We start from the raw sequence: 27,062 nt of genomic DNA, 5'->3' as shown, positions 1-27,062 counted from the left end.
TTACGTTAAGGAATAATTTACCATAGCCCGTACTGTTTAGCAGAGTTATGTTGCATACAAGCTATGTTATTTGTCATACTTTAATGACAGGAATTCTCTAAAGAAGTTGATGCCAAGTCTTCATTAAAGTCATCTGTATTGAGCACTGGAAACCAGTTGCTTCGGCTGAAAAAAGTGGATATAGCGTCACTTCGTTCAGAACTTGGACAAATAGATAACCAATGGACAGAACTGCTCACACATATCCCAGTAGTACAAGAGAAACTTCATCAGGTAGGAATGTTCCTGCGAAAAATATGCTAAGTAATGGTAATTTACAATAACACGATCACCAGCAGCACCAAAGAAATTTTCCTGACACAATAATTTGCCTTAATGTGCAAATAAGGCTAATTGTGTACAACATCAACTATGATTGATGTAGAATATATGTTCTATCTTAAGTAATACCAAATAATATAGATTCATTTAACAATTAGTATATTATCATACAAAAAAATTATAATATGTAATCCAATGGATTACCCTTTATTCAAAAGTGTAGCATTAAATAGGACAATCTTCCTCCCATCACCTGTAGAATCCACCTTCTCTTGTCACTAACTTCTGTAATACACATACAGGAATTTCAGGCATAACATTAGCAGAATGGTTTCTCTTTGATCAGTAACATAAGATGTAATACAATTTAGGTTAACTGCCTTTTAGCTATATGGATTATAATTAGTGAATAGCACAGTTTATACAAGTTATAGTGTGGTTTAGTGTTAGATTAGCCAACATTTTCCTTCAGCAACAGGAATTAGAATCTGTAAACAAAAGACAGCATAGTTTTCCTCCATTTGTTAGCATTTTTCCTAGTATTGTACAGATCAGTTCTTCTTTCAGCGGTAAAAGTTTTAATGTGTGAGCAGACCGCATTAGTATGCGAGTTATCACCTAGCAATACATCTCTCCTCTCAGTTAACCAGTTTATAGCTGTGGTTATAGTTTAAAGGGAATCTGTCAGCTAGAACGCGCTATGCAAACTGCAGGCATGATGTTATAGAGCAGGAGGAGCTGAGCAGACTGATATATAGTTTTATAGCTCATTCTGAGCTGAACAGTCCAATGGGCGGAGCTATAAGTGATTGACAGCTGTATATGACTGTGCATACAGGGGTAGCTGTCACTCACTAATAGCTCTGCCCATTGGACTGTTCAGCTCAGAATGTGTAGAGATATAAATGAATAAAACACAAGCTGAACTGAATCTTTCCCCCTAAAAAATATATATCGGATTGCTCTTGCTCTATAACATGATGCCTGCAGCTTGGACAACGTGTTCCAACTGACAGATTCCCTTTACGTTAACACATAGCGGATTTGGTACAGATTTTCCACAGCAGAAAATGCATTCCAATATCCACTTTAAATTCCACATTAAAATCCACGCTAAGGCTTGAGAAAACCAGAGAGAGAGAGAGAGGAATAGGGGTGTGGACGGTGAAAGGAGAGGAAGCAAAGACCAGAGCAGGAGAGAGAGTAAAACCAGTACAGTAAAAAGGCAGAGGTGTGAGTATTGACAAAAAAGAGAACGTTTAAGAGAGCAAGGAAATAGGAAAGATAATTTGTCTAGAAAGAAAATATAGAAGGAAGAGGAATTCACAGTAAGAAAAAGAAATATCCAAAAGAGGAGATTCAGAGAGGAGAACAGATAGAGAAAGCATAGTGTACAGATGTGATTCCTGTACTCATATGGAATTTATTTACTTCAAGAAACGATGTGAAATATTAATTTATTGAAGATCCATCTCTACAAATAAATTGTTGTACTATTCTACCGTTTATCTTGTCTCCTGGAGTTCCTTTTTACCAACTAAGGCCTCATGTCCACGGGCAAAAGAAGAATTAAAATCCGCAGCGGATTTTAACTCTTCTCCTGCCCACGAATCCGCATCCCATAGGGATGCATTGACCACCCGCGGGTAGATAAATACCCGCGGATGGTCAATAAAAGTGATTTTTTTAAAAATGGAGCATGAAAAAATCTGGACCATGCTCCATTTTCGTGCGGGTCTCCCGCGGGGACGGCTCCCGCGGGCTTCTATTGAAGCCTATGGAAGCCGTCCGGATCCGCGGGAGACCAAAATAGGAATTTACTCACCTGCTCCGGATCTTCCCTTCGCTGCGGCTTCATCTTCTCTCCGTCGCGGCCGGATCTTTTTTCTTCGGGACGGCGCATGCACATGGCACGTAACTGACGTGCCCTGCGCATCCGCGGAGCCGAAGAAAGAAGATCCGACCGCGACGGGGAGAAGATGAAGCCGCGGCGAAGGGAAGATCCGGAGCGGGCGAGAGGTGAGTAAATTCTTATTTTTATGTCTCATGTCCGCGGGGCAGGAGGGACCCGCTACGGATTCTCCATGAAGAATCCGTAGCGGGCCTGATTTTCCCCGTGGACATGAGGCCTAACACCTGCACTGAAGTACTATACCACCCTCCAGGGGAAAGGACCATTCTTCATTTTTATTTTATTTCTTCCTTTTTATTTATTTTTGCCCGCAACCGGTTTAAGCCGGTGTACGGGCTAGCATCACAAGCAACACAATTTACCACTATACCCTGCCTGATTCACAGGTAACAACATACAACATTACGCCAAACTAGAGACTTTAGATGTATTTTTACTCTGTTCGTTGCCACCACGCTGTGAGAAAAAGCCGCGGAGCCACTGCCGCCATTACCATCGACCCCTCGCATCCCCGGTGCGCACAGCAATTTAGTATAAGACAACATTAAAAGTAAAACCGTAAACCCTAATTACTAGATAATTATTTAGAAAGTAAATAAAATACTGCAATAATTATGCGTATATAACTGGAATCAGTTAGGCCTCATGTCCATGGTCATATTGGTAAAATGCTGCAGGTTTTTCTTTTAACTTCCCCTGTTCATAGCGGGGTTGCATATGTAAAACGACGCCCATACACAATGTATTACGTGTGGACGGCGTTCCATATGCTGCCTATACAAATGTATAGAGCTCACTCTGCGTGTTACGCAGAGAAATGGAGCATTGTGCTGTCTACATGTCTACACACCGGTGTGCAAGGATCAATGAAAATCCATTGACTTTCATTGACTCCATTCCCCATGTATCAGGCGGCCATGCAACGCACACATAATAGACGCTAAAAAAATGGTTGTGGACATGAACCCTTAGATAGGGATATTTCTTCCTTACAGAATTACTGTGATGTGAATCAAGAACGCACTTACTGTATATTTTATTTGGCAGCTACAAATGGACAAGCTTCCTTCACGGCATGCGATCACCGAAGTCATGACTTGGATCTCTCTGATGGAAAATGTCATCAAGGAGGATGAAGAGAATATCCGGAATGTTGTGGGCTGTGAAGCCATTCATGAATATCTTTTGAAATACAAGGTGATGCCTTGGAGAGTATGTGTACTGCCCAAAGTATTACACAAATGGGGGACGATTTATTAATATTGTCTGCAAACTTAGACTAGATGCTCTTCAAATGCACAGATGTATCACAGTGACTGCTGAATAATAAATCTGGCATTTCTTTACACTATCTGGTCTAAAGGCCCATTTACACAGAGCGATGATCGCTCAAACGACAGTTTGAGTAACAGCTTTGAGCGATCATTTTGCATTTCAGTTCTTTAGTTCTCCAACGGGAAACAATGCTATCAGCACTACCCGCGGAGAAATGCTGATTAGGCTGAACGACGATTTTTAGGTTGGACAGAATTTAGCGATTAGCTAGCGGTGCACGATGACGGCGCGTTTAGATGCAACGATTATCGCTCAAACAATCGCTTTTTAGTGATTTTTGAGCGATCACCGCTCTGTGTAAATGGGTCTTAACTTTATATTTGGCACAATCTTTTGTTTACAGTTTGGCAAGTTGTCCAAAAGTATCTAAAAAGTCATGATAAATGTGGTACAAAAGACAGTTCTTAGGTGCAATTTGCACTGTGAATATTAATTTATGAACTATTTGACTTGTGTATTTTGAAATGTGCAGATTAGTCTATTCACAATCTGTACTGGTGTATTTTCTGGCAAAATGTAAAAGAGTTACAACTCTCAGGGCAATTTGAGATGATCGTACGTACAATTGCACACGCTTCAGCGCAACATATTTGCAAAGTGAGTGAAGTTTAATGAGTAATTTAAAAGGCTATTTAGCCTAATGAGCTCCAAATGTCTTCATTTTCCCGTGGAATTATGCAGCATATTGCACATTTGCGCACCTCCCATAGACTTCTATGGGGTCCATAGTGCGCAAATACATAGGAAAATTTAGCAGAATCTATTTTTTCGTGTGCGCATGAAATGCACAGACAAAGCATATTCATGAGAACTAACCCATTTACACACGCAAAAACACACGCAAATACCGCCATCTAAAGAAGCTCTGAAACTACAACTGCTTAATTAAACTGAACAGACTGCACATAACGTCTATTTACTTATTTAATAGATTTTGCTTTGTATTGGCTGAGGGTTTCACCTTTGCGTTGTAAAGTGTTAACCCTTTCCAATCCAATTTTGGATTCAGTGTTTCCTAAAAGGCTTTCTCTTTTTGCTGTTATACAACGATGCCATCTGCTGGCTAAAGCCAGCGTGTGTGTGCACCAGAGAGGCTCCTACAGCGGAGTGGCTGGCAATAGACAGTAAGAATACCCTGTCGGATATCTTCTGACATTGGAGCTGTACAACCTTCAATCAGAATGTAGGAAGACGTCAGACAGTGGATTGAAGAGGGTTAAATACGTAGTAGAATTCTGCCGCAAATGCGGATATCTATAGCAGGCTGCTGATTATAAAATCTGTAGAATGTCCTAATCTTGTTCCTATTCTCTGGAATTGTACTGCAACTAGAATAAACACACAGATAGAACAAGAATTCCCAATGTGTGATTATACCTTAGGGTATCTCAACAGGGGATATCATTTTCACAATAGAAAGTTTGCTGTGGATTTTAGTGCAGATCTCTTTCAAAATCAACATGTGTTACATGCATATTTTGACATGTATTTAGGTGTGGATTTACCACGGATTTTACACCCTCATTTGAAAATCCACAGCATAAATTGACAGGATGCACAGTTATAATCCACACTGTCAATTTATGCTGCAGATTTTTACTCTATTCTCATGTAGTTGACATTTCTTGAAATTTCATCCACATTAACGCAAATGAACATGGGCGAATGTGCTAATAAACTTTCCGCAAAGGAGTGTATTAGCACATGAACTGGAGTTTTTTGAGTTTTTTTGTACTATTTAAACTCTTGATAAAGGCTGATGTTTCAGCCAAAACGCGTTGCACCCTGTGAATAAAGAACCTTTATAACGTCATAACTTGGACAAGATTCATTTCTACAAGCTGACCTGGATTTTCAGGGGTGTCATTTGCACTGACACCCCTGCTAAGTAAGTTCCTTCTGCCTTCTCATTTCACCTATCCGATTACTGGAGCACGGGGTTTTTTTCTAATTTGTTGTCTACTGCCATTTAAACTCTTTGCTAGTGCACCCAAGTTTGAGGAACAAAAAGTGCGAAGATAGGTCCTGTCGTATCTTTCTTGCATGTAGTATTGACTATCCTGATCATGGAAATGAAACCGTTGAAATCAATGGTTTGGTTTTGTCCCATCATGCAGCCATGATTTTCACGGCCGCATAATGCGAGAAATACACCCCAATCTGTTCAAGCTCTTACTTGTACTGTAAAACGCTGCATCGGTAAATCTATTGTCGAAAATCCTCCATGCTTGTGCTACGTGTAGAAGTACTCTAACACTTCAGAACTAGCTTGTTTCAGGCACTAATTTTCTAGAGTTTGACATGTATTTCTTTTCTTTCAGGGGTTCAAGATCGACATAAACTGCAAGCAGCTGACAGTGGATTTTGTGAATCAGTCTGTGCTTCAGATCAGCAGCCACGATGTAGAAAGTAAAAGGAGCGACAAAACTGATTTTGCAGAAAAGCTGGGTACTATGAACAGGAGGTGGCAGATCCTGCAAGGTTTAATAACCGAGAAGGTAATTACTACATACTGAGTCTCATGGCTACCCCAGTGTTGTTCAATTCAAATAGAACGCCTGCAGCACAAACAGAATACCCTTGCTTAAGGGGAGGTTCTCACTGCACAGCCACTTCAGGGAGATGGATTCTAATCCTCCACTTGTCACAGCACGAAATCCTATACGAATGGCAGCAGAAACACTTAGGTGCAGTAAAACAGGTTCTTTCTCTTTATTCCATCCTCAGTAAAATACACGCAACGTTTCGGCCGTTACAAACATGTCATGCTTGACAAAGGCTGTTTGTAACGGCCGAAATGTTGCGTGTATTCTACCCCAGTGTTGTTGATATAGCACAAAGGAGAACTGATCAAATATAACTTTATTCACTAAATCAAAGTTATTTTCAGAGAAAAATAATTAATTCTAATCTTATACAGATAAGTTTGTGAGCATGGCTGTCAAGGGGTAGAAAGAACAATGGGTGTGGTATGCTCAACAAAATCCTGCATGAGTGACTCCTTATGAAGCAGAGTTAAGTCAGTACTGCTCACTAATGCTTTGACCGACTTAAAGAGGTTCTGTCATTGTAATTGAATTTTGAGATGTGATCGACTATTCAAAGTACATTCTTATTTTCGCTGCCCAACTTACTTTGCGACAATTTCTCCTCTTTTCAAGCTTGTTTACATGTGCAGCACTTCCTCCTTCGACCACCAGGGTCAATTCCCATGAGTAGTAGCGTTGGAGAGCTACTTCCATTCTCACAGTGCTACTTCCGCTCATTTCCCCACTTTGCAGTATAGTCCCTCCTACTTCATCCAGCACGTCTATATTGAAACTCCAGTCTTCTATAGCCATTCACCTATTTCTCCCTGGCTCGCTCCTAAGTGCATTATGTGTTTGTCCAGGACATTCCAATGTCCCTGCACCAAACAGACTACACAGTAGAAATGATAATAACATGTAGTTCATGCATATGTGTTTTTTCTCCTTCGCATAATCCCCACACTATGTAGTATATGAGTATGTATTTATGCATAGATAGATAGATAGATATAGATGTATGTATGTATGTATCTAGTATGCACAAATCCATATGTGCACTGATATTATATACTGTATATGCGTGTGTGTATATGTGTATATATATATATATGTGTGTGTGTATATATATATATATGTATGTGTGTGTGTGTGTATATGTATATATATATATATATATATATTATAAGTTTTAGTAGAAGAAACCTTGTAAAAATCCTATTTAAATGACCGCTTGAATTTTGAAGACGATGCACAGCGATGATACACTGACACACTCAAGCACGGTAGCACTGAAAATACAATAAACTTTAGAAATTGGCTTACAAAAGAATATTCTGTCTAACAACAGTATAAAGTTGCACTTCTATTGGTCCCCTGTGCTAAAGATTCACAGCATGTACTGGAAGCAAGTGCATCAAGCTGTGTAAGCTGTTTGTGCATGCGCTTGTCGGGGAGGGCCCGGGAAATTTAAAATCTCCTTGCTTTTGGCTACCAATGATAGCCAAGAGCATGGAGCAGTGACTGGAGGTCTCAATGAGCGGTTCCCGTTCCCATAATAGAAAAGGTAGCGAGCTACCTTAAGTCGGTCTCGCACGAACGGATAGGAATTGCAGATTCCACATGTGTTTGATCCGCGGTAATATGGGGACCAATCAAATGCATTGGATTATACAATTCCGGTCACATTAGCAGGTCGGAATTATGTTATCTACTCGCAGAAAACAAAACGCAGCATGTTCTATTTTACCAAACAGGCTTGGTCACTAATGGGTTAAGGTCACAATACAAGTCAGGTATCTGTTGGTCGAACTAACCACCAATGTGTTCTCAATGGGCAAAGGGAATAAGCTGCTGCCAGACACCTCATGCAGGGGCTTATCTCACTTAAGGACAAAGGGATTGGGTATGTTGAGCATTTCTTTCTCCTGACATCTGCTGTCGACAGAGAGTTATGACAGCCCCATCCAGATGGTCTGCCAGTCCCAAAGAAATCAGCGGGTTCAGCCGGCATTCATATAATATGTATGGCCACCCTTAGATAAGAGGGTTCTTCATGCCATTTCAACGCCTAGTGTTGTCCACTGTCAGCAAATTAAAAGAAATGCAGACTTTTACAACCTCAGAATACAGACGACATAGAGTTTTTAGCACAGCGGAGTGTTTTATGTAGATTTATAAATATTAGCGCTGATTAACTCCCTGTAATAATAGTAATGGCTATGTATTTTATTTTACATCCGGACTTTTCTTTTTTAATAGATCCAAATGCTTGAGCGATTATTAGAGTCCTGGACAGAATATAAAAACAATGTACAGAGTCTGAAATCCTGGTTTGAGAAGCAAGAAAAGAAGTTGCAGAAGCAACAAAGCATTGGTGATCAGGCGTCGGCCCAGAACAGCCTAAAGGAATGTCAGGTAACTCCAGGGACCCTCCTTGTATGGGTCGTCACTGGAATGTAATTCTTTGCGCTTAAATATGTAATAGTTAAACAATGTAAAAAATGTAATATAGTATGATAAAGTATAGAAAGTGAACTCAATTGCATATACATAGATTCATTTTCACTGTCTGCTTGTGTAAGTATATGACATGAATGTCTGACTGTCTAAAATGAGCTTTTTCAGTACTGACCAGAAGATAGTGTGATTGTTCTGAGTAAGAGAAAGCAAGTAATCTTGTAGATATTATTCCTTTTAATGGCAGGATTCTTCCTCAGGCATAATGAAACAGATCTAAAGACGTATTCATATAAAAACATATACATATGATCACATGGGATATGTTTTTATATAAATACTTTTTTATATCTGTTGCATTATGCCTGTGGAATAACCCTGCGTAGGTTCGAAAGCTTGCTGTAACATCATGTATTTTTGTTAGACATTAAAAGGTATCATATCTACAGGATTACTTGGTTTCTCTTACTGAGAACAATCACACTTTGCTCTGCTGGCTAACACCGTACCAAACCTTTTTCATTTGACCAGAAGATGTCACCATAGAACTGATGTACATAGGCAGACTGTTTTTACGTAGTCTATGCCAGTAAAAAAAATATTTTCCAAGCCTTTGTTCAGTAAAACATGCATTGTGTTATCTGTCGTCTTTACTGCCCCAAAATCACATAGATAGCAGTAAATTCTAAATCTTGGATTACCTATACAGCACTGCAAAATCTATTCAGTATGCTAGGCACACTGATTTATGCAACGGTCCCTAGAAGGCAGCCAAAGTGCATTGACTTCCATAGCAAGGTCAGAAGATAAGCAAACATTTATTGAGCAGTACAAAAATCAGATAGTTTTTGCAGAACAAGATGATGAAAGAGGAGGAGAAATTATGCTAATATAGAATCCATCTTTCCCTCCACAAAACACTTGATTTTTCATACATATGCTGTATGAGTTGTCTTCAGTTCTCACCCTACATGTACATTATAAATGGTAACCACAATGTATGGCCAGTTCTGTTGCACAATGCTCACCATGCCCCAACAGACCCGACTGACTTATAATGGAGTCTGTTGGTTCAGCCAAGAATTCTGCATGCAGCGCTATTTTTTTCCATAAAAAATGTCTGAACCTTTGATGGAGTGTCCTTACAGACCCAAAGGTGCAGATGTGAACCTAGTCAAGTCAAGCTTTCCTACTCTAAATTATCACATCCCAGACAATATCATAAGATGCATGATATACATATTAATATCTCACGGTTATTTTGGTTCATTTCAGGATCTTGAAGAAGCTGTCAAGGCCAAAGAAAAAGATTTGGAGAAAGTTGGACAAAGTGGAATATCATTAATCCAGAATAAAAAAGAGAGAGCTACTGCTATAGTTATGAATACCCTCAGTGAACTAAACCAATCTTGGGCGAATTTGGACTGTAAGGTCAGTGCTCTGAATCTCCAGCATATACCGTATATGTTCATAGACTACAAGCCATGTTGGAAGGATGTGTGAGTCATGGCAAATATACACAGACCAGTGGCTGTGAGGGCCACGTGTTGTAGGCAGTGTAGTTAACCCTTTCATACTAGAGATTTTTCAGCTTTTCACTTATCATGCTAACCTAACAGCCATAACTTTTCATTTTTTCGATGAACATAGCTGCATGAAAGCTACAATTTTGGAGGGTAAATTGTATTGTTTAACGGTACAATTTAGTGTAGTATGTAATATATTGAAATAATTTTCTAAATTAAGTGGGGGTAAAATGAGAGAAAAATTAAGCAATGGCATTTTTAGGCAATTTCATTTTTACAATGTTCACAATGCAGTAAAAATTGCATGTTGACTTTATTCTACAAGTCAGTACGTTTACTGCAATACTAAATTCAAGTAGTGTTTTTATGGTTTGCTACTTTTAAAAAGTAAAAAAAAATGTATTTCTTTTATAAAACAAATTGCTTTCCATTGGTAAATTCTATGACCCGTAATTTTTTACAATTTTTCTGTCAATTAGACTGTGTGAGAGATATGCAGAGTGAGCTGTAGTTGTTATTGGAACCATTTTTGGGTATACACCACTTTTTAAATCACTTTTTAGTAATTGTTTTTTTAGTAGACAAGGTTCCCAAGAAGAAAAAACGCAATTCTGGCATTGTGCTTACTTTCTTATGTAGTTCACTGTATGAGTTAAGTAATGCATTATTTTAATAGTGCTGACTTTTATGAACACTGAAATGCCAATTACTGTTTTTTCATCGTTTCTGTTTTTTATGGGAAAATTTGGAAATATTTTTAAAAATGTTATTACACCTTTTTTAATCTCGTTTATTAGTACCACTATGGGACTTGATCACATGTACCATATGACGCAGTACTTCTTTATTGCAGCATATAGTACTTTTCATTGATACCTATTAAGCCAAGGGACTTAAACATAATCTATCAGCTTGAACATGCTGTCTGAACTGCAGGCATCATGCTATAGAGCAGGAGGAGCTGAGCAAACTCATATATCGTTTTATGGGGAAGGATTCAGTATAACTTGTATTTTATTCATTTAAACCTCTGCATTTTCTGAGCTGAACAGTCCACTGGGCGGTCCTATCCGTGATTGACAGCTGTGTATGCCTGTGCATATAGGGGTAGCTGTCAATCACTGATAGGACCGCCCCTTTGGCTGTTCAGCTCAGAAAATACAGAGGTCTAAATGAATAAAATAAGATAGGCCTCACTCACACGAGCAATGCGCCTTCACGCTGGCCACATCGCAGCCGAAAATCGAGTGAATGAAAAATAGCCACAATCGAGTCGCGGACAAAATTTGCATTTCGCATCCATTCATACGAGTGGCTGCAGCATATATATGTTGCAGCTGGGTAAACCTTTGGTTGGCATCAATCCTCAGAGTTACTTCTAATAGCTAAATAGTGGCAGCTGTTTTAGCAGCGTTGGACGCTGCTAAACTCCCTCCCCCTCCCTTTTTTGCAGCTCCCATAGGAGTCTATGGGAGTCTGCAGCATATCTCGGCAAAAGATAGGGAAAGTCCTATCTTTTCCGGCTGTGTATAAAATCGGTCACTGGTTTTGGGCACCGATGTTCTATCTTTTCCGGCGCAACATTTTTACTCGCCTAAAAATTATTCATCTCAGTAAATACATTGGAAACCAATGCTTCAGATGGTCGCGATTTGTTATTGCGGCTAAATTAGCCACCTAAAACCGCTTGTGTAGATAAGGCCTTAAACTGAATCATTCCCCATAAATATATATATTGATCTGCTCAGCTCCTCCTGCTCTATAACATGATGCCTGCAGTTTAGACAGTATGTTCAAGTTGATAGATTTCCTTTAATAGTCATCTATATATGGCAACGCTTCAGCACCCCAAATTCGCATTATGCAAAGATGGGGTGATGGCACACTAGAAGGGCCCCCACTTTGACTAGCTGCTGAGATGCCATAGTCAGGATTGACCACGGCACCTGAAGTTAAAAGTCTGTGATTGGAGAAAGCCCAATAGTGGCCATTGCCAGTGGCTGTCAGCTGTTGAAAACAGCTGGCAATCGGGTGTGCAGCTGGCTCGGCTCTATAACCTGCTTCATACAACCCTCATGACTGCATAATGTATATTTACATATGCCAATCTTGAAGGGATTGATTTTCAACATGACAAGCCTATATATCTATGTAGAAATGATTTTGTTGCATTTGAACATTCTCATTGATGTTTATCAAGTTGTTTGTTAGGAGAATAGCTCTTTCTATTTCATAGTTTACACAGGGAAATGTTCTGCATGACAGGCTGAGTAACTTTGTACATATACTATGTTACTTATCTTGTACTGATCCCAAGTTACAACCTGTAGAAACTACAGAAAAAAGACTATAGACCTGCGCTACTTGAAATACCAAATCAATTATGTATGTCTCAATAATCAGTATTTCCAATAGAGACAAACAAAACACTTTATTTTATACAAATAAAAGAAAAGAGGTAGCAACCTCCTCAGTTTGATATATAAAAATACTTGCGGGATCCTTATACATGCGACGCGTTTCGGCGCAATATACGCCTTTCTCAAGGAAAGGCGTATATTGCGCCGAAACGCGTCGCATGTATAAGGATCCCGCAAGTATTTTTATATATCAAACTGAGGAGGTTGCTACCTCTTTTCTTTTATTTGTATAAAATAAAGTGTTTTGTTTGTCTCTATTGGAAATACTGATTATTGAGACATACATAATTGATTTGGTATTTCAAGTAGCGCAGGTCTATAGTCTTTTTTCTGTAGTTTCTTTGGATTCATCCGACCTCCTAGGAGGAACGGAGTTATATTGTGACCCGCAGCTCTCCAGAAAGTTGGATTTTTTCTGCTTATCTGTCTTTGGTATACCCTGGATAAAGTAATCTTTACAAGCACACCAGGATGTCAGGTGCAGGCATAATCACCTGAGGGTGATATGCCTTGCACCAGGTGAGTTACCACACGAGCATCATTGTGGTATATATACATAGTGTGTTGGCGCTCTCCGTGACCCCTATTTTCTAAGTTACAACCTGTATTATTCTTCGGAGCTGGATTATCAGAACTACAAATTTTGGACCTTAAAGCAACCCTCTGGTTTCCGTTTTACATACCATTTTCCCAGGGAACATTGCATGATCTATAAAAGAGACTCCCTCAGCCAACTTTGTGGTCTCCGCAAGGAGAAATGTTTTTTCCCCAGACCCAAGTATAGAAGTAAAATAAAACATATTGTATTTGATTAACCCCGTTTACTTACTTCTCCATTTGCTAATTTAGTAAGGAACTATAGATCACAGACGTTTCTGGACGATTTCTGTGCCATGAATTTACATTGCTCCCTAAATGTATAAATCACTAGTATGTTTATTGCAAAGCTGTAGCAGAAATTATCATTATTATCATAATAATGTATTACAGTATGTTATTACAATTAGCAATTGCTGCTTATTAATTCACTTAAGGGCTCATACACAGGATTTTCGCGCGTATTACATACATGGACTTTCATTGATTAGCGTGTAAAAACTGAGTGTAGATATGCGCGTGAAAAAAATCGCAGCATGCTCTATTTCACCTCGTGTCACTCAGTGTGAGCCCTATTCTTTTCGATGGTCAGTGTATGCAACGCTGTCCATACCCAATATATTGCGTATGGGCATTGATACATACATAACCCCACTATGATACAGAGCGATGAATGTAAAAAAATAAAGTCACACTGCGCATAACCTTGTGCGTCAGATACGCTGTCATGCGCAGTGCACTCGCTGCCAAATGCGGCAATGGCTGGCTCATGAGCCGTCACACAGAACGATAAAATCCTGCATGACCAACACAGTGTTTTACGCATACGGTCGTGAGAATGAGTCCTAACATGCATTGTTTAAAAAAAAAAAAATTGTACCGTCAACAACCATTCAGCTTCCAGCCATCATCATTTTCATAATACAGGTTGCAGTGTTAAAGCACTGACTGACTGCATGCTATAGTGTTTCTTTTCTGCAAATCTATTTATAATTAGGCTCTGTGTATAGTATCCCTGACGCGATAATACAACTTTAATTCCAAAAATGTAGGGATGCTGTGTAAAATGGAAAAAATTGTTTAAAAGTATGCAGGGATTTGGAAATCTCACCTAACTATATTTTATTCACAATAGAACATAGAACACATCAGAAAGGGAAATGGATATATCTATCCATTTTATTAAGAAAAATTAACTATTTAAGAAATTGATGGCAACAACACTTCTCACAAAAGGCTGGAAGAGAAAGTACTACTAATGAAAAATAGCTGGAAGGTCAATTTTCTACTACGTTTTATGACAGTGTATAAAAAGAGCATGTTAGAGAGGCAGAGTCTCTCAGGAGAAAAGATGGTCAGAGGTTCACCAATCTGTGAAAAACTGCATCCAGAAATTGTGGAACATCTTCAAAAAAATATTCTTCATTGTAGAATTGCGAAGACTTTGAATATCCCACCATCTACAGTACATAACATCAAAAGATTCCAAGACTCTGTCATGTGCACAAGGCCAACAGTCAATATTGGATGATCGAAATCTACGGGGTCTCAGACATCACTGCATTAAAAACATGCATGATTCTGTAATGCTGTAATGCAAATAATCTGCATGGGTTCAAGAATACTTCCAAAAACCATTGTCTGTGAACACGGTTTGCTATGTAATCTACAGCTGCAAGTTAAAGTTGTATCATGCAAAAAAGAAACCATATAGCAACACATTTCAGAAACACCAGCATCTTCACTGGGCCAAAAGTAATTTAAAATGGACTGAGACAAACTGGAAAACTTCTGTGGTCAAATGAATCAAAAATTTGAAGTTCTTTTTGGAAACCATGAACTACGTATCCTGCGGACTTAAGAGGAGAGGGACCATCCAGCTGGTTATCAGCACACAGTTCAAAAGCCTTCATCTCTGAGGGTATGGGGTTGCATTAGAGCCTGTGGGATGGGCAGTTTACACATCTTGAAAGGCACTATCAATGCTGAGCAGCAGATAGAGGTTTTAGAACAACATATGCTCCCATCCAGATAGCATCTCTTTCAGGGAAGGCCTTGTATATTTCAGCAAGACAATGCTAAACTACATTCTGGATCCATCACAACAGCATGGCTTCACAGAAGAAGAGTCCAGGGCTGAACTGGCCTTCTGCAATCAATCAGACCTTTTCAGCAACAGAAAAACATTATGAAATAAAAATTTCCACAAAGATGACCCAGGACTGTTAGAGCTAGTTCATTTTAATGTGAAATAGGGCACGCCTTAAAATCACATATATTGGAAATCATGGTTTCCTATGGGTACCTTCAGATGAACAATTTTTTGATGCAACTAAAAAATCATGCTGCAAAAGATAGGACATATGCGCATTATTTTAATGCTGATATTCTATTTCATAAAAAAATAGGTCTAGACCTATCTTTTGATGGCAAAATGCCAGAACCTGGATAGACTTCTATGGGAGTCTATGTGAGCCAGGCAAAAAATGAAGAGGGAGGGAGTTTAACAGCAGCCAGCGCTGTTAAACCGTGACAGGTGCCTCTAGTTGGGGCATTTAAAGTCATTTAATTGTTCTGGCAACCGCAGGATTTCAGGGCTGCGGCGTAAGCTGGCTGCAAGATGCCACAGCCAGCTATGAAAAATCTCAAAGAATAGCCACCACTATGGTCGCGGCTATTTTTCGTTCACACAATTTTAAACTCCGATAGTCGCAATTTTTTAGTGCGGCTGTCGGAGCGTCAAAATGACACTCGTGTGAAAGAGGCCTTAAGCTGCTAGAATCCTACATCAGATAAGAATGGGACAACATTCCTCTCCCAAAACTCCAGCAATTGGTCCCTCACTTTCCAGACGTTTACAGACTGTTGTAAAAAGAAGAGAAGATGCTATAAAATGGTAGACATGGCTCTGACTAATTTTTATGAGATTTGTTGCTACCATCAATTTCTAAATGAGTTTATTTATTTTTTTATGAATTGGTAAAATGTCTCCCTTAGGGTGGACGCACACTTGCGATATTTCCTCTCTTGCGCTGCGAGAGCACGAGAAAACTCTCGCAGCTCAAGAAAGAGGCCGGTATAGAACCGTCATATCGCAAGTGGTTTCAATGGGACCAGCGACAGCAGCGCTAGCCCCATTGAAAGCATAGGGAGAATGCCGCGGACTTCTGCCACAGCTGTCACAGCTGTGGCAAAAGTCAGCGGCATTCTATTCCATTGCTTTCAATGGGATCGGCACTGCTGCCGATCCCATGGAAATCAATGCTTTCTGCCAAGTCCCGGAAAAGGATTATCGGGGAAGGGCTTGAAATATAAGCCCTTCCCCGATAATCATCAATAAGTGTGTAAAAAAAAAAAGTAAAAAAAATATTACTCACCTCTCCTGTGCTCAGCCGTATCCTCCTGCTGGCTCCCCCGCACTGCTATTAAGCTCTTTCAGCAGTCGGGGATTTAAAAATCCCCGCCTACTGAAAGGGCTGTGCAGATTGGCTGAGGGCTCATCCAATAGCAGCTACTGCTTAGCTATTGGCTGAGCGCTCAGCCAATCACACATAGCCCTTAGCTATTCATTCAAGATATAGCTATTCATGAATGTCCCGCAAAAAACAAGCCCTCATATGGCTGTGTCAATGGAAGAATGAAACCGTTATGGCTCTTGGAACGCGACTGGAAAATTAGTTGAAATTAAATGATTAGATCATTTAAAAAACCTGCCCTGGTGTGTACGACAGGGTGGTAAGAAACCCACCACTGAAGGGGTTAAATGGCAGAACAACTGAATGAACTGCGGACATTTTTGCATAAAATGACAGGTGCAGTTAATGGCTTTAATCTCCTGCATTTTCCTCCAGGAGTAGTTTGCTCAGCTGGGTGTGTGTTTAGGCTTGTTGTTGCATAAACACTTGGCCCAGATGAGCACACATCTGGCCAGCATATTCTATTGTTCTCCCCAAGGCTCAGTAAACATTGTATTCATTAGTATGCGAAGGAAAACAAAGACCTCTCTGTTTGCTGGAGATGCTGAAGGATCTGCATTCAAACTGAAAGAATTTCCAGTGGTCAAACGATGGATTTCATGCCAACCTAAAAACTTTGTCTAATGACAATTGAACGAATAGTGCACAACTGCCCGCGTTTACATATAACGATTATCCTTCGTTTTCGTCCGTTTGAACGAATGTTGAGTGATTTTCATTGCGTGTAAAAGGGCCTTTACTCACGTTCACCTATCACTTCTCTGTATAGCACTTCTCTGTATTTAGTTTAGGACAAGCAGTAATTAACAGGGTCATAGCTAAAGGCTCATTGGCGAGCCGTCGGACTAGGCAGTACAGATTTTCTTTTTTAAACTCAGATGACGCGGAGTCCGCAACCTTTCCTTAGTGTCAATTGTGGAAGGGCCACGGATCGGGCAGCTTCCATTGATTGCAATTGAAGCCGTCCGCGTGGAATCCGTGCAAAAATGGAGCATGCTGCGATTTTTTTTCCCCACGAGGAGAAAATCGCAATTTATTTCCGCTCGTGTGCAGGAAAATAGCGTTTTTGCATTGCATGCTATGGACAGTATTTGCTGCGGAATCTGGAGGGGGATTATGCAATGCAAATCCGCCCGTGTGCAGCCAGCCTAACAATGACTTAAATAGCAAACAATACCACTTAGTATGAACAGGACCTTTTCCTCACCACTCGTTCTTTGCCTTATTTTTTCCACAGTCCACAATATATACAAATGTGTACAGGATGCAGCGTGGATGTAGGTTTTTTTGCGTTTTTAACTGTGCTATAAAGAACGTCTTGTGGAGTTTCTTGCGTTTTTTTCTGCAGACTTCAATTGCAGAATTGCATCTCCTGTGTGTTAGAAATCTGCAACAACAATTCCACAAGACCTCCTTAATTCCACAGCAGAAAGCTTTTCCGCTACGGAATTTAATCTTGCGGGTTTGAAGTAAAGATGCACAGATTTTAACAGATGCAGAATTCAAGCATCACATGGATAACATTGTGACGTAGAAATGTCCGAGTGGACTAATTCCGACCCGTGTGAAAGGTTCCCTAGGGCTTCTTCACATGAGCGTGTTTTAGTCTTGTTATGCGACCGTGATAATCACGACCACATAACAGTATAAAACAAAACCACTGATTTCAATGGTTTTGTTTTAATTAGCGGAATTTTTTCCCATTAATACTACATGCAAGAAAGATAGGGCAGGACCTATCTTTCCGCTGTTTTAGTCAAACGCTTGCCGCAAGGTAATTTCACATTAAGGCAGAGGTATAACTAGAAGCTTTTGGGCCCCAATACAAAATCTGTAATAGAGCCTCCTACCTACCATGTGCCATTTATAACACTGGTGTCTTCTTATATGATAGAGAGGCCTTTGGACCAGCTCTAGGGGCTGGTAGTGACTGCAGCCTCTGTACCCCTATAGGTACACCTCTCACTCAGGGCTCAGTCAGACGAGCGGAGATCCGTGCGAGAAAAAAACTGCACTGCGTATGAGAAAAAACCTGCATGACCACGTCCATTGCCAGCCATATGTTCTTTCTTTGGTAGGTGCGGTTTTTCGCCCGCACATGCGGTGCTTTTTTTTTTTCAGTGCGGAAACACGCTCGTCTAACTGAGCCCACAGGGTGGCTTTAGATGAGCGTGTATTCTGTGCGTGCACATGCACGCACAAAAACACGCGTCTGTTAGACCCAATGCATTCACTATGGTGTGTGCACACGTCCGTGCTTTACAGGCGTGTGCCTGCAAAGATAGGACATGTGTGCACCATAGGGAATGCACGCATTGTTTTCAATGGAGCCGCGGGAAGAGCTGCATGTGATTGGCTGAGCACCTCAGCCAATTACATTCAGCTCTTTCAGCAGGTGGGTTTTTTTTAATCCCCGCCTGCTGATAGATCAGCACCTTAGAGCAGTGGACAGCAGGAGAAGATGGGGCTGAAGCAAGGCGAGTATCTATTTTTTTTGTTTTTTTACAGCACTTTTACTGGATTTTCAGGGAAGGGCTTATATTTTAAGCCCTTCCCTGAAATCTGTTGACAGTGTTCCGGCAGCAGAATCCTCTACAGCAGCTGTTATGTGTGACAGCTGCGGTAGAGAATTGAAGAATTCCTCTGCTGCATCTGTAGCAGCAGGGAATTCTTTTTACTAGCGGGGATGAAGGAAACATCTGTCGCATGCTGCAGGTGTGTTCTTCATCCCCGCAGGGGACACAGCAGCGGCGGACAGGTAAGTTTATTTTTTGTATATTTTTTTTCTTTCACACTAAAATTTTTGTTTTTCAGGGAAGGGCTTATATGAAAAGCCCTTCCTGGAAAAGAATGCAGAGGTGCCAGCAGACCATTGCTTTCAATGGAGCCGCCGTCAGCAGCCGCGGCGCCATTGAAACAATGGACGGACCTGCATTCATGCGTGTTTTTGCATGTACATGGGTGCACACTTATGTACGCACAAAAACACGCTCGTGTGAAGCCACCGTCAGGGTGTTTTTTGGGAAAAAATACAGTCCTTGTGGCAGTTTTCATGTCCTATTTTATTTATTTATGTTTTAATCAAAGCCAAAAGTGAATTCTAAAGAAATTGGAAATATATATGAAGGACATAAATTTTTCCCTTCTGCTGGACCCATTTCTGGCTTTGGCTCAAAAAAGCACATTAAAAACTGCCACGGGATAGCAGCTTTTTTAAAACTCTTTTTATTAGATTTTATAAATAGTATAAAGTACAAAAACAAAAGCAAAAACACTTCACAGCATATTGAAGAAATAACAGTATCCCTTTCTTGTATAGTCATACAAATGTCCATCACTCTATCAAACCGCCCAGACCTGGTACAGTGCATTAGACTATAGAGAGAATTGTAGGCGAAATAGCAGCATTTTTTCTGTAAAAAAAGCAGTGTTAAACCTCCCTCTAGCCACTTTCAGCATCTTTTTGCTCCGTGTTTGGTCCATGTTTTGCGGACTGTATTATGGAGCTAATGTATCTATTTACATGGCCGTATTTTTCCCATCCGTCTTCTACAAACGCAGCATGTGCTACCTTTGCATGTTTTTGCTTTTATGTTTGCCGTCATTGGTATGAGACTTGGCCTCACATGGCTGTAAGTAGAACCAGCTTCTTCAGGATCTTGTTTGTTCTAATATGTTCATTTGCATTTATATTCTATACGTGTGATGCTTTTGAACATCAGTGTTTCCAAACCTTACTTTAGGTTACTGTTTTCTGTATCTCAGCCATTTCCTGAACTGAATTAAATAATTAAGCAGAATTTGTTTTGCAAAACCTGAGAATACTGCATATGGTAATGATACGCTGCTATATAGTAGTTGTCTCCTTTGTACTTGTTGGATTGCATTCAATCACAATTATAAGACAATCATTGCCAACCAAACTACAATGTACTTTTTGCTCCAGTCACTTTTCCTTTGTGGATTGACCAGCAGTGTAAATAACCAAGAACAGGGGACTGAAGTCACAAAAGCTTATTGCTACCAAAACTGAAATCTTTTGTTCTTCTTTTCACCTGAAGCCCATGGACAAAGAAAGAAAAAGGCAGAAAAAAGTCACATTTGTTTTATGTCTCTATTGTTTTTCTTAGGTGTGTCAGCTAAAGATATTGTTACAGTCAGTACTTGATCAGTGGAGCATTTACAAGGAGGTTTATGAAGAGCTAAACAGCTATTTGATGGAAGCCAGGTATTCCCTCTCCCGCTTCCGGCTCTTGACAGGATCCATGGAAGCCGTGAAGGTTCAAGTAGACAACCTGCAGGTGAGAGACATTCATAGTAATGGCTTCTATGCAGGGGTTCCCCTATCCTTTCTGCTGCTTGAGGTAAATTGTGAAATGGTGCTCCCTCCCCATATTATTCCCTGCCAAAAAAGGCATTACTTCACTGATGACAAAGGGAAAAAAAGCAATCTTGTATATAAACATTTATGTACTCAGTTTGGTTCTAGTGCAGTATTTTTTGTAATGAACTCTAGTATTAATGATTACAATAATATATATTTGGAGCATTGTAATTGTTTTATTGGATTATTATTTTATTAGTTTAAACTAATAAACCGATTAGAATACTTCAAATATATATTAGGACTTAGTCACACGGGTGCATCCGGGCGCCAATGCGCCCGTCTTCCTGCAAGATAAGACAGCCACACTGTTGGTGCAGAGAAAGAACACATGACCGGCTCCATTGCCAGTCATGTGTTCTTTCTTCCGGCGCTGCGGAGAGTCGGCCATACCTGCAGTGCTGCCGTCCTCTTCATGCAGGAAGACGGGCGCATTGGCACCCGGATGCGCCGGTGTGACTAAGCCCTTATTGTAATCATTAATACTAGAAGAGTTCATTAGATAAATACGGAATTAGAACTAAATTCAGTACATAAATACAACCCCAGAACCAAGCTTAGTAAATATACAAGCACCAGAACCAAGCTCAGTACATAATTACAGCACCAAAACCCAGATCAATAAAGAGGGAAACTCTAAAGTAAAGTCAGCCTCTGCTTTCTGAATTAGTATTTGCTAAAACGACATGAAAAATGGTAAAGTATGATGGGAGTTGTCAGTTCACAAACAAGATTGCTACTACCCATCATCACTCTTCAGATCATACAGTTACTACAGGACTGATCATAGGTAGCCAGTGACCAAATAAACAATGACACTGACTCACACATGATGTCATATCTAATTAGCTTAGTCATTTTCTTCTCCATCCAGTCCAGACTGCAGTAACAATTTCTCCTGGACACAGTTTGTCTCTTCAATGGTTGCCACACGAACGTCTTTGGTTATTTGCTTTTTCAAATCCATAATTCCTGTATTAAGATAAAGTTTTAATAGTGCCACACATAGTTTTTCCTAAATTTTGTATAATAATGTAACTCATAGCACCCCCTGTAGTAAACAAGGAGTCATACTTTTCCCCTGTAGTAGAAAGTAACCATAATGCCTCCTGTAGTGATAAATAGCCATAATATTCCCTGTAGAAGTAATAGCCATACTGTCTCCTATAGCAACAAAGTCCCCCTATAGCAATAAATAGTCAAAATGTCCCCTGTAGTAATAGTCATAACTAGAGATGAGCGAGCGTACTCGGAAAAGCACTACTCGCTCGAGTAATTTGCTTTATCCGAGTATCGCTGTGCTCGTCCCTGAAGATTCGGGTGCCGCTGCGGCTGACAGGTGAGTCGCAGCGGGGAGCAGGGGAGAGCGGGCGGGAGAGAGGGAGAGAAAGATCTCCCCTCCGTTCCTCCCCGCTCTCCCCTGCAGCTCCCCGCTCCGTGCCGGCACCCGAATCTTCAGGGACGAGCACAGCGATACTCGGATAAAGCAAATTACTCGAGCGAGTAGTGCTTTTCCGAGTACGCTCGCTCATCCCTAGTCATAACATACCCTGTAGTAATAGTTATAATGTCCCCCTGTAGTAGTTGAACTGCGTGGACATGTCTTTCGGCCTTACATACTATGTACACTGTAGTGGTCATAATTTCTCTGTACTAGCCATAATAGCAGACGAAGGTCATTGAGCAGCACACAGAAATCCACAAAATTCTTTTTCACATCATAAGATGTAACTTCATTATCTCCACATACAAATAACGTTTCGATCACCAAATGTGGTCTTTATCAGGCTTATAAAACCACTAAACATATGCAAAATATATATAAAAAGACAACCAATTACAAACCAACATGTGGACACACCTCCTCTCCCAAGTGTGTGAATACTGTCCAGGATCAGCATCAGGTGTGGAAATCCCATCTCCATCATATTCAGGAAAGAGTGTAATTACAGCCCAGCTGCTCCCTGATACGTACCGGCGTCTAACATAGTCCTGTGCGCCTGCGCGGGATGTCCGGAGTGCCGCAAGAACAGCATCCTGGTTTTGTGTACTAGCGACCCTTGCAGTAAGAAAGTAGTCATAATGTCCTCTGTAGTAATAAATAGCCATAATGTCTCCTGTGGTAGCCATAATGTCCCCCTTAGGAAAAATGATGAAGTCACTCACCTCCCCCACGGTGCCTTCTATATACCCCCAGGACTCTTCTATCTGACATCCTGTGTAACGATGCAGGCAGTTCAATGACATCATCGCGCCACCTGCATCACAGAGAAGGCACTGGGCAACAGTGCAAGGAGCCCAGTGTACACCAGCGCTGCCAGTGTTCATTGTGTCCATGTCCTAAAGACGCTGATACAATTAACTTTAAATACTGCCATAGAGGATCAGCGGGCAGTGCAGGCTGCCCACTGATCCCAGGAACTTAACTTGCCTCATAGATGTGACGCCGCTGCATCCATGGATTTCTCATTGGTTGAAACCTATGTCCTTCATCATGTCAGGGCTGTTTGAGATCTATTCTACTGAGTCTCTTTGTACTGCCCACGAGACATGCACAATGGAGTTGCCTGGGTACATAGAGTCAGTGCAGTACAGACTACAAATTGCAATGGCTGTCTCTAGCAGTTCCATTGAATGTAGTAGCATGTGCATTTGTGACCACTGATCCATTCACCTAAGGACTTTCGGGATCGCTGTTCTCACAATCAGCGGGGCCAAACCATTCAGATAGTTATCTCCTATCCTGTGGATGGGGCATAACTTCATTTTGTTGTACAACCCCTTTCAGTGGCCACTCTACTTTCAACAAACTTTACAAACTGTATATTGTAGCTGCAGTATAGCATTACGGCCACATGGAAGCGGCCTTAGGCTAAACCTCCTCCTCTTCCAACAACAGTTATTTGTCTGTATTTGTGTTCCATTGTAAGACTCTTGGCTTATCATTACACTATTATTTCAATTATAGCCAAACTTTTTTACTTCTATCAGTCGAGCTGAGTTCATGTTGTGTATTAACAGAGTCTACAGGAAGAGCTGGAGAAGCACGAGGCAATTTTAAACAAGTTTGGTTCTGTAACCAACAAGCTCCTGAGTGAATGTAATTCTTCAGTGGGAGAAACACTGGAGAGCACTTTAAAAGAGGTCACTACAAGGTAACGGCAGATTCTAAGCACTTTCTACTTCTTCAGTCCTAGCAGATTAACTCCCCTATTAGTGATATATTCTGGATCAATGTATATGAAGGTCTTCAAACTCAAATTGACCATTTCCAATCCAGTGTTGGCCCTCGTCTGACATTTTACTGCATACTGTGTTTTCCTGAAAATAAGACAGTGTCTTATATTAATGTTTGTTCAAAAAGGTTTAACTTTTTTACATGTATAGCTGCCTGGACACTATTTAAATTGACTTTTTTAATTAACTGTTAGCAGGGCTTAATTTTGGAGTAGGGCTTATATTTCAAGCATCCTCAAAAAGCCTGAAAAATCATTTTGCATCCTCAGAAATTCTGGAAAATCATACTATGTCTTATTTTCAGGGAAACAGGGTAGTTCCCATGTTGGACGAGATTTGACACCTGTTTCTAAGGGTGCATTCACACGAGTGTGTGCTGGTGCATACATAGGTCCTCACAAAACCGGCGCACCCACATACATGCACAAACACGCGTGAATACAGGTCTGTGCAGCACTGCTTTCAATGGGGCCGCGGCTGCTGATGGCAGCCCCATTGAAAGCACTGGTCTGCCGGCAACTTCTGCTGTGGTTTTCAGGGAAGGGATTATATTTAAAGCCCTTCCCCGAAAATCACTGCGGGGGTGCCGACATCCTATTGCTTTCAATGGGAGAGCTTTGCGATCCTCTGCCGGGGATTCTTTACTCTCCGCGGGGAGTTCCCTTGTCACTGAACACTGTGACAGTGCTGTCACAGTGTTCAGTGATGAGGGCACTTCCCACGGGGAATATTGACACGCACCTCAGACCTGTGGTGCACACATGTCCTATGTTTTACAGGTACGTGTGTTTGCGCACCTGTAAAACACGGACATGTGAACACACCATTGGGAACCAATGGTTCTGGTAGAGGTGTGGTTATGTGCGCACGTATGTACACACATAAACACGCTCGTCTGAATGCACCCTAGCACTATGCAGGACAGCCGCAAAAAAAACCCCCAGGAAAGCATTCTCCCATTGATTTCCATGGGCAATTAAGGGCTTATTTAGATGAGCGTATATCGCCAGTACACGTACATGCTAGCAGATAGATCGAGGTTTTGTTGCGATCGACATGCCAGTTTACACGCTTTTGTGTTACTCCCTTCCCTTAAAATAGAGTGGCAATTAAATGCCTTATTAGGGCCAGATGTATTCTTTTCCCTGCGTTGTATGCAGGGTAATTACCCCCGCTCCTTTTTTTTGAGCTGCAATAGAAGGCTATGGCAGAATTCTGTGTAACGCAGCCAAAGATAGAGCAGGACCTGTCTTCTCTCGGATGAAGATTTTGCGCAGAAAAAACATGTTAGTGTGAACATATCTACTGAAATTGAAGACTTCGGTTTGTCTTGTTCTATTGGCGAATTTTTCATGTTTGGACACGCCTACGCAAATACGTCTGTATCCGCCTAAGTTTAATTAGTTTAACCCTTTCCAATCCACTGTCTGACCTGTGAAGACATTACGATTTAAGGCTGTACAGCTCCGATGTTGGAAGACATCCGTCGGGGTTCTCTTACTGTATATTGCCAGCCTCTCTGCTGTCTGACCTATCCAACGTGTCACCTCATGCAGTACTGGCTCTAGCCAGCATATAGCGCCATTGTATAATGGCAGAAAAAGAGTAAGCCCCCTAGGAAAGCCAGGATACAAATTGGATTGGAAAGGGTTAATATACGCCATTTTCGTGTGCAATAAGCATGAAAATAGAACATGCTGCGTATTTTTCTGCACGAATGAAATGTGCATGCAAAATAGGCTCATGTGAACAAATCAATTGAAATCAATAGCATATATTCAGTGCATTTAGCGTGCGCAAATTTTGCACGTGAAATACGCAGTGCAAATGCGCTCATGTGACTGAACACTAATACATGTTTTTTCTGCCAGTTTTTAAAACCAATATTACAATAAAAATCAAAAGTAAAGAATGCAGATGTTTACAGGTGTTTGCAGAAAGATTAGCAATCTGTTGCCTCAAGTAGAACTCAGTAACTAATGGGTTATTTTATGTGGTAAGGTGGAATTGTTTGTTAGAAGATATCGCAGAACAACTGCACTCCAGCAAGACTCTACTCCAGCTGTGGCAGAAATACAAGGATCTCTGCATTCAGTGCTCAAATAGTGTTCAGCTGCAAGAAGATCGCACCAATCAGTTACTTAAGACCACCGCTAACAAGGAGGCGGGAGATGAAGAGAACGCTGCCTGGATACAGGAATGCAGCGTATGTATTAGAAAGTCTTTCATTCTTTTTACCTTGTAGGCACATAAATTCTTTACAAGTAAAACATAACATATAATTATAACCCGCAATGCTGTTTTTTATGAGATAAGCATCCAGCCATTTTCAAAAGCTGTCCTAGTCACTGCCATTACGCCCTCTTAGGCCTCATGCCCACGGCCATGTCGGACTCCGCCAGCAGAATATTGCAGCGGAGTCCGACACTGTGCCCCCCAAAGACCCCATACTCACCTCTCTGGATCCGCCGCGAAAGACCCGTTTCTCGAGCCGACACGCATTTGCAGTGCAGCGCATGATGCGCCGGCGGTGGGTGGTGACGCGTATTCAGAAGTATCGCGGGACAGACTGCTTACATTGACTACAATGGAAGCTGGCCGAGCATATTTCCATGGAAGATAGAACACGCCACGATTTCTGTCACGCTGCAGAAATCCGCGGTAGAATTCCACAGCGTTAGCATTGGAAGGCAGAAAGCTATTAAGTTCAATAGAACCTAATAGCTGCGGAATAGCACCACGGATTTCCACTACAGGAAACGAAGCAGAAATCCGTCCGTGGGCATTAGCCCTTACGGTAGGGCATTCCATAGTTCAACTACTAGAACATGCCACAATTTGTTTCCTGCATAGCATAGCATCGCGTTGC

General features: G+C 40.9%; 1 protein-coding gene across 2 annotated transcripts in view; it reads left to right on the top strand.

Moving 5' to 3' along the window:
• SYNE1 (spectrin repeat containing nuclear envelope protein 1) overlaps positions 1-27,062 on the top strand; it is a 575,530-nt gene that overhangs the window by 455,949 nt on the left and 92,519 nt on the right. For both annotated transcript variants that reach the window (XM_066595961.1, XM_066595958.1), the window contains 8 exons: positions 91-273; positions 3,281-3,430; positions 5,890-6,066; positions 8,356-8,511; positions 9,829-9,984; positions 20,703-20,873; positions 23,978-24,111; positions 26,195-26,399. In XM_066595961.1, the coding sequence (XP_066452058.1) occupies positions 91-273; positions 3,281-3,430; positions 5,890-6,066; positions 8,356-8,511; positions 9,829-9,984; positions 20,703-20,873; positions 23,978-24,111; positions 26,195-26,399 (1,332 nt within the window). The remainder of the gene's footprint in view (positions 1-90; positions 274-3,280; positions 3,431-5,889; positions 6,067-8,355; positions 8,512-9,828; positions 9,985-20,702; positions 20,874-23,977; positions 24,112-26,194; positions 26,400-27,062) is intronic.

Source organism: Eleutherodactylus coqui, chromosome 3 (assembly GCF_035609145.1).
Source record: "Eleutherodactylus coqui strain aEleCoq1 chromosome 3, aEleCoq1.hap1, whole genome shotgun sequence".
Lineage (NCBI taxonomy): Eukaryota > Metazoa > Chordata > Amphibia > Anura > Eleutherodactylidae > Eleutherodactylus > Eleutherodactylus coqui.
The sequence above is the reverse complement of the archived record's forward strand: the minus strand, read 5'-3'. Positions and strand labels throughout refer to the sequence as shown.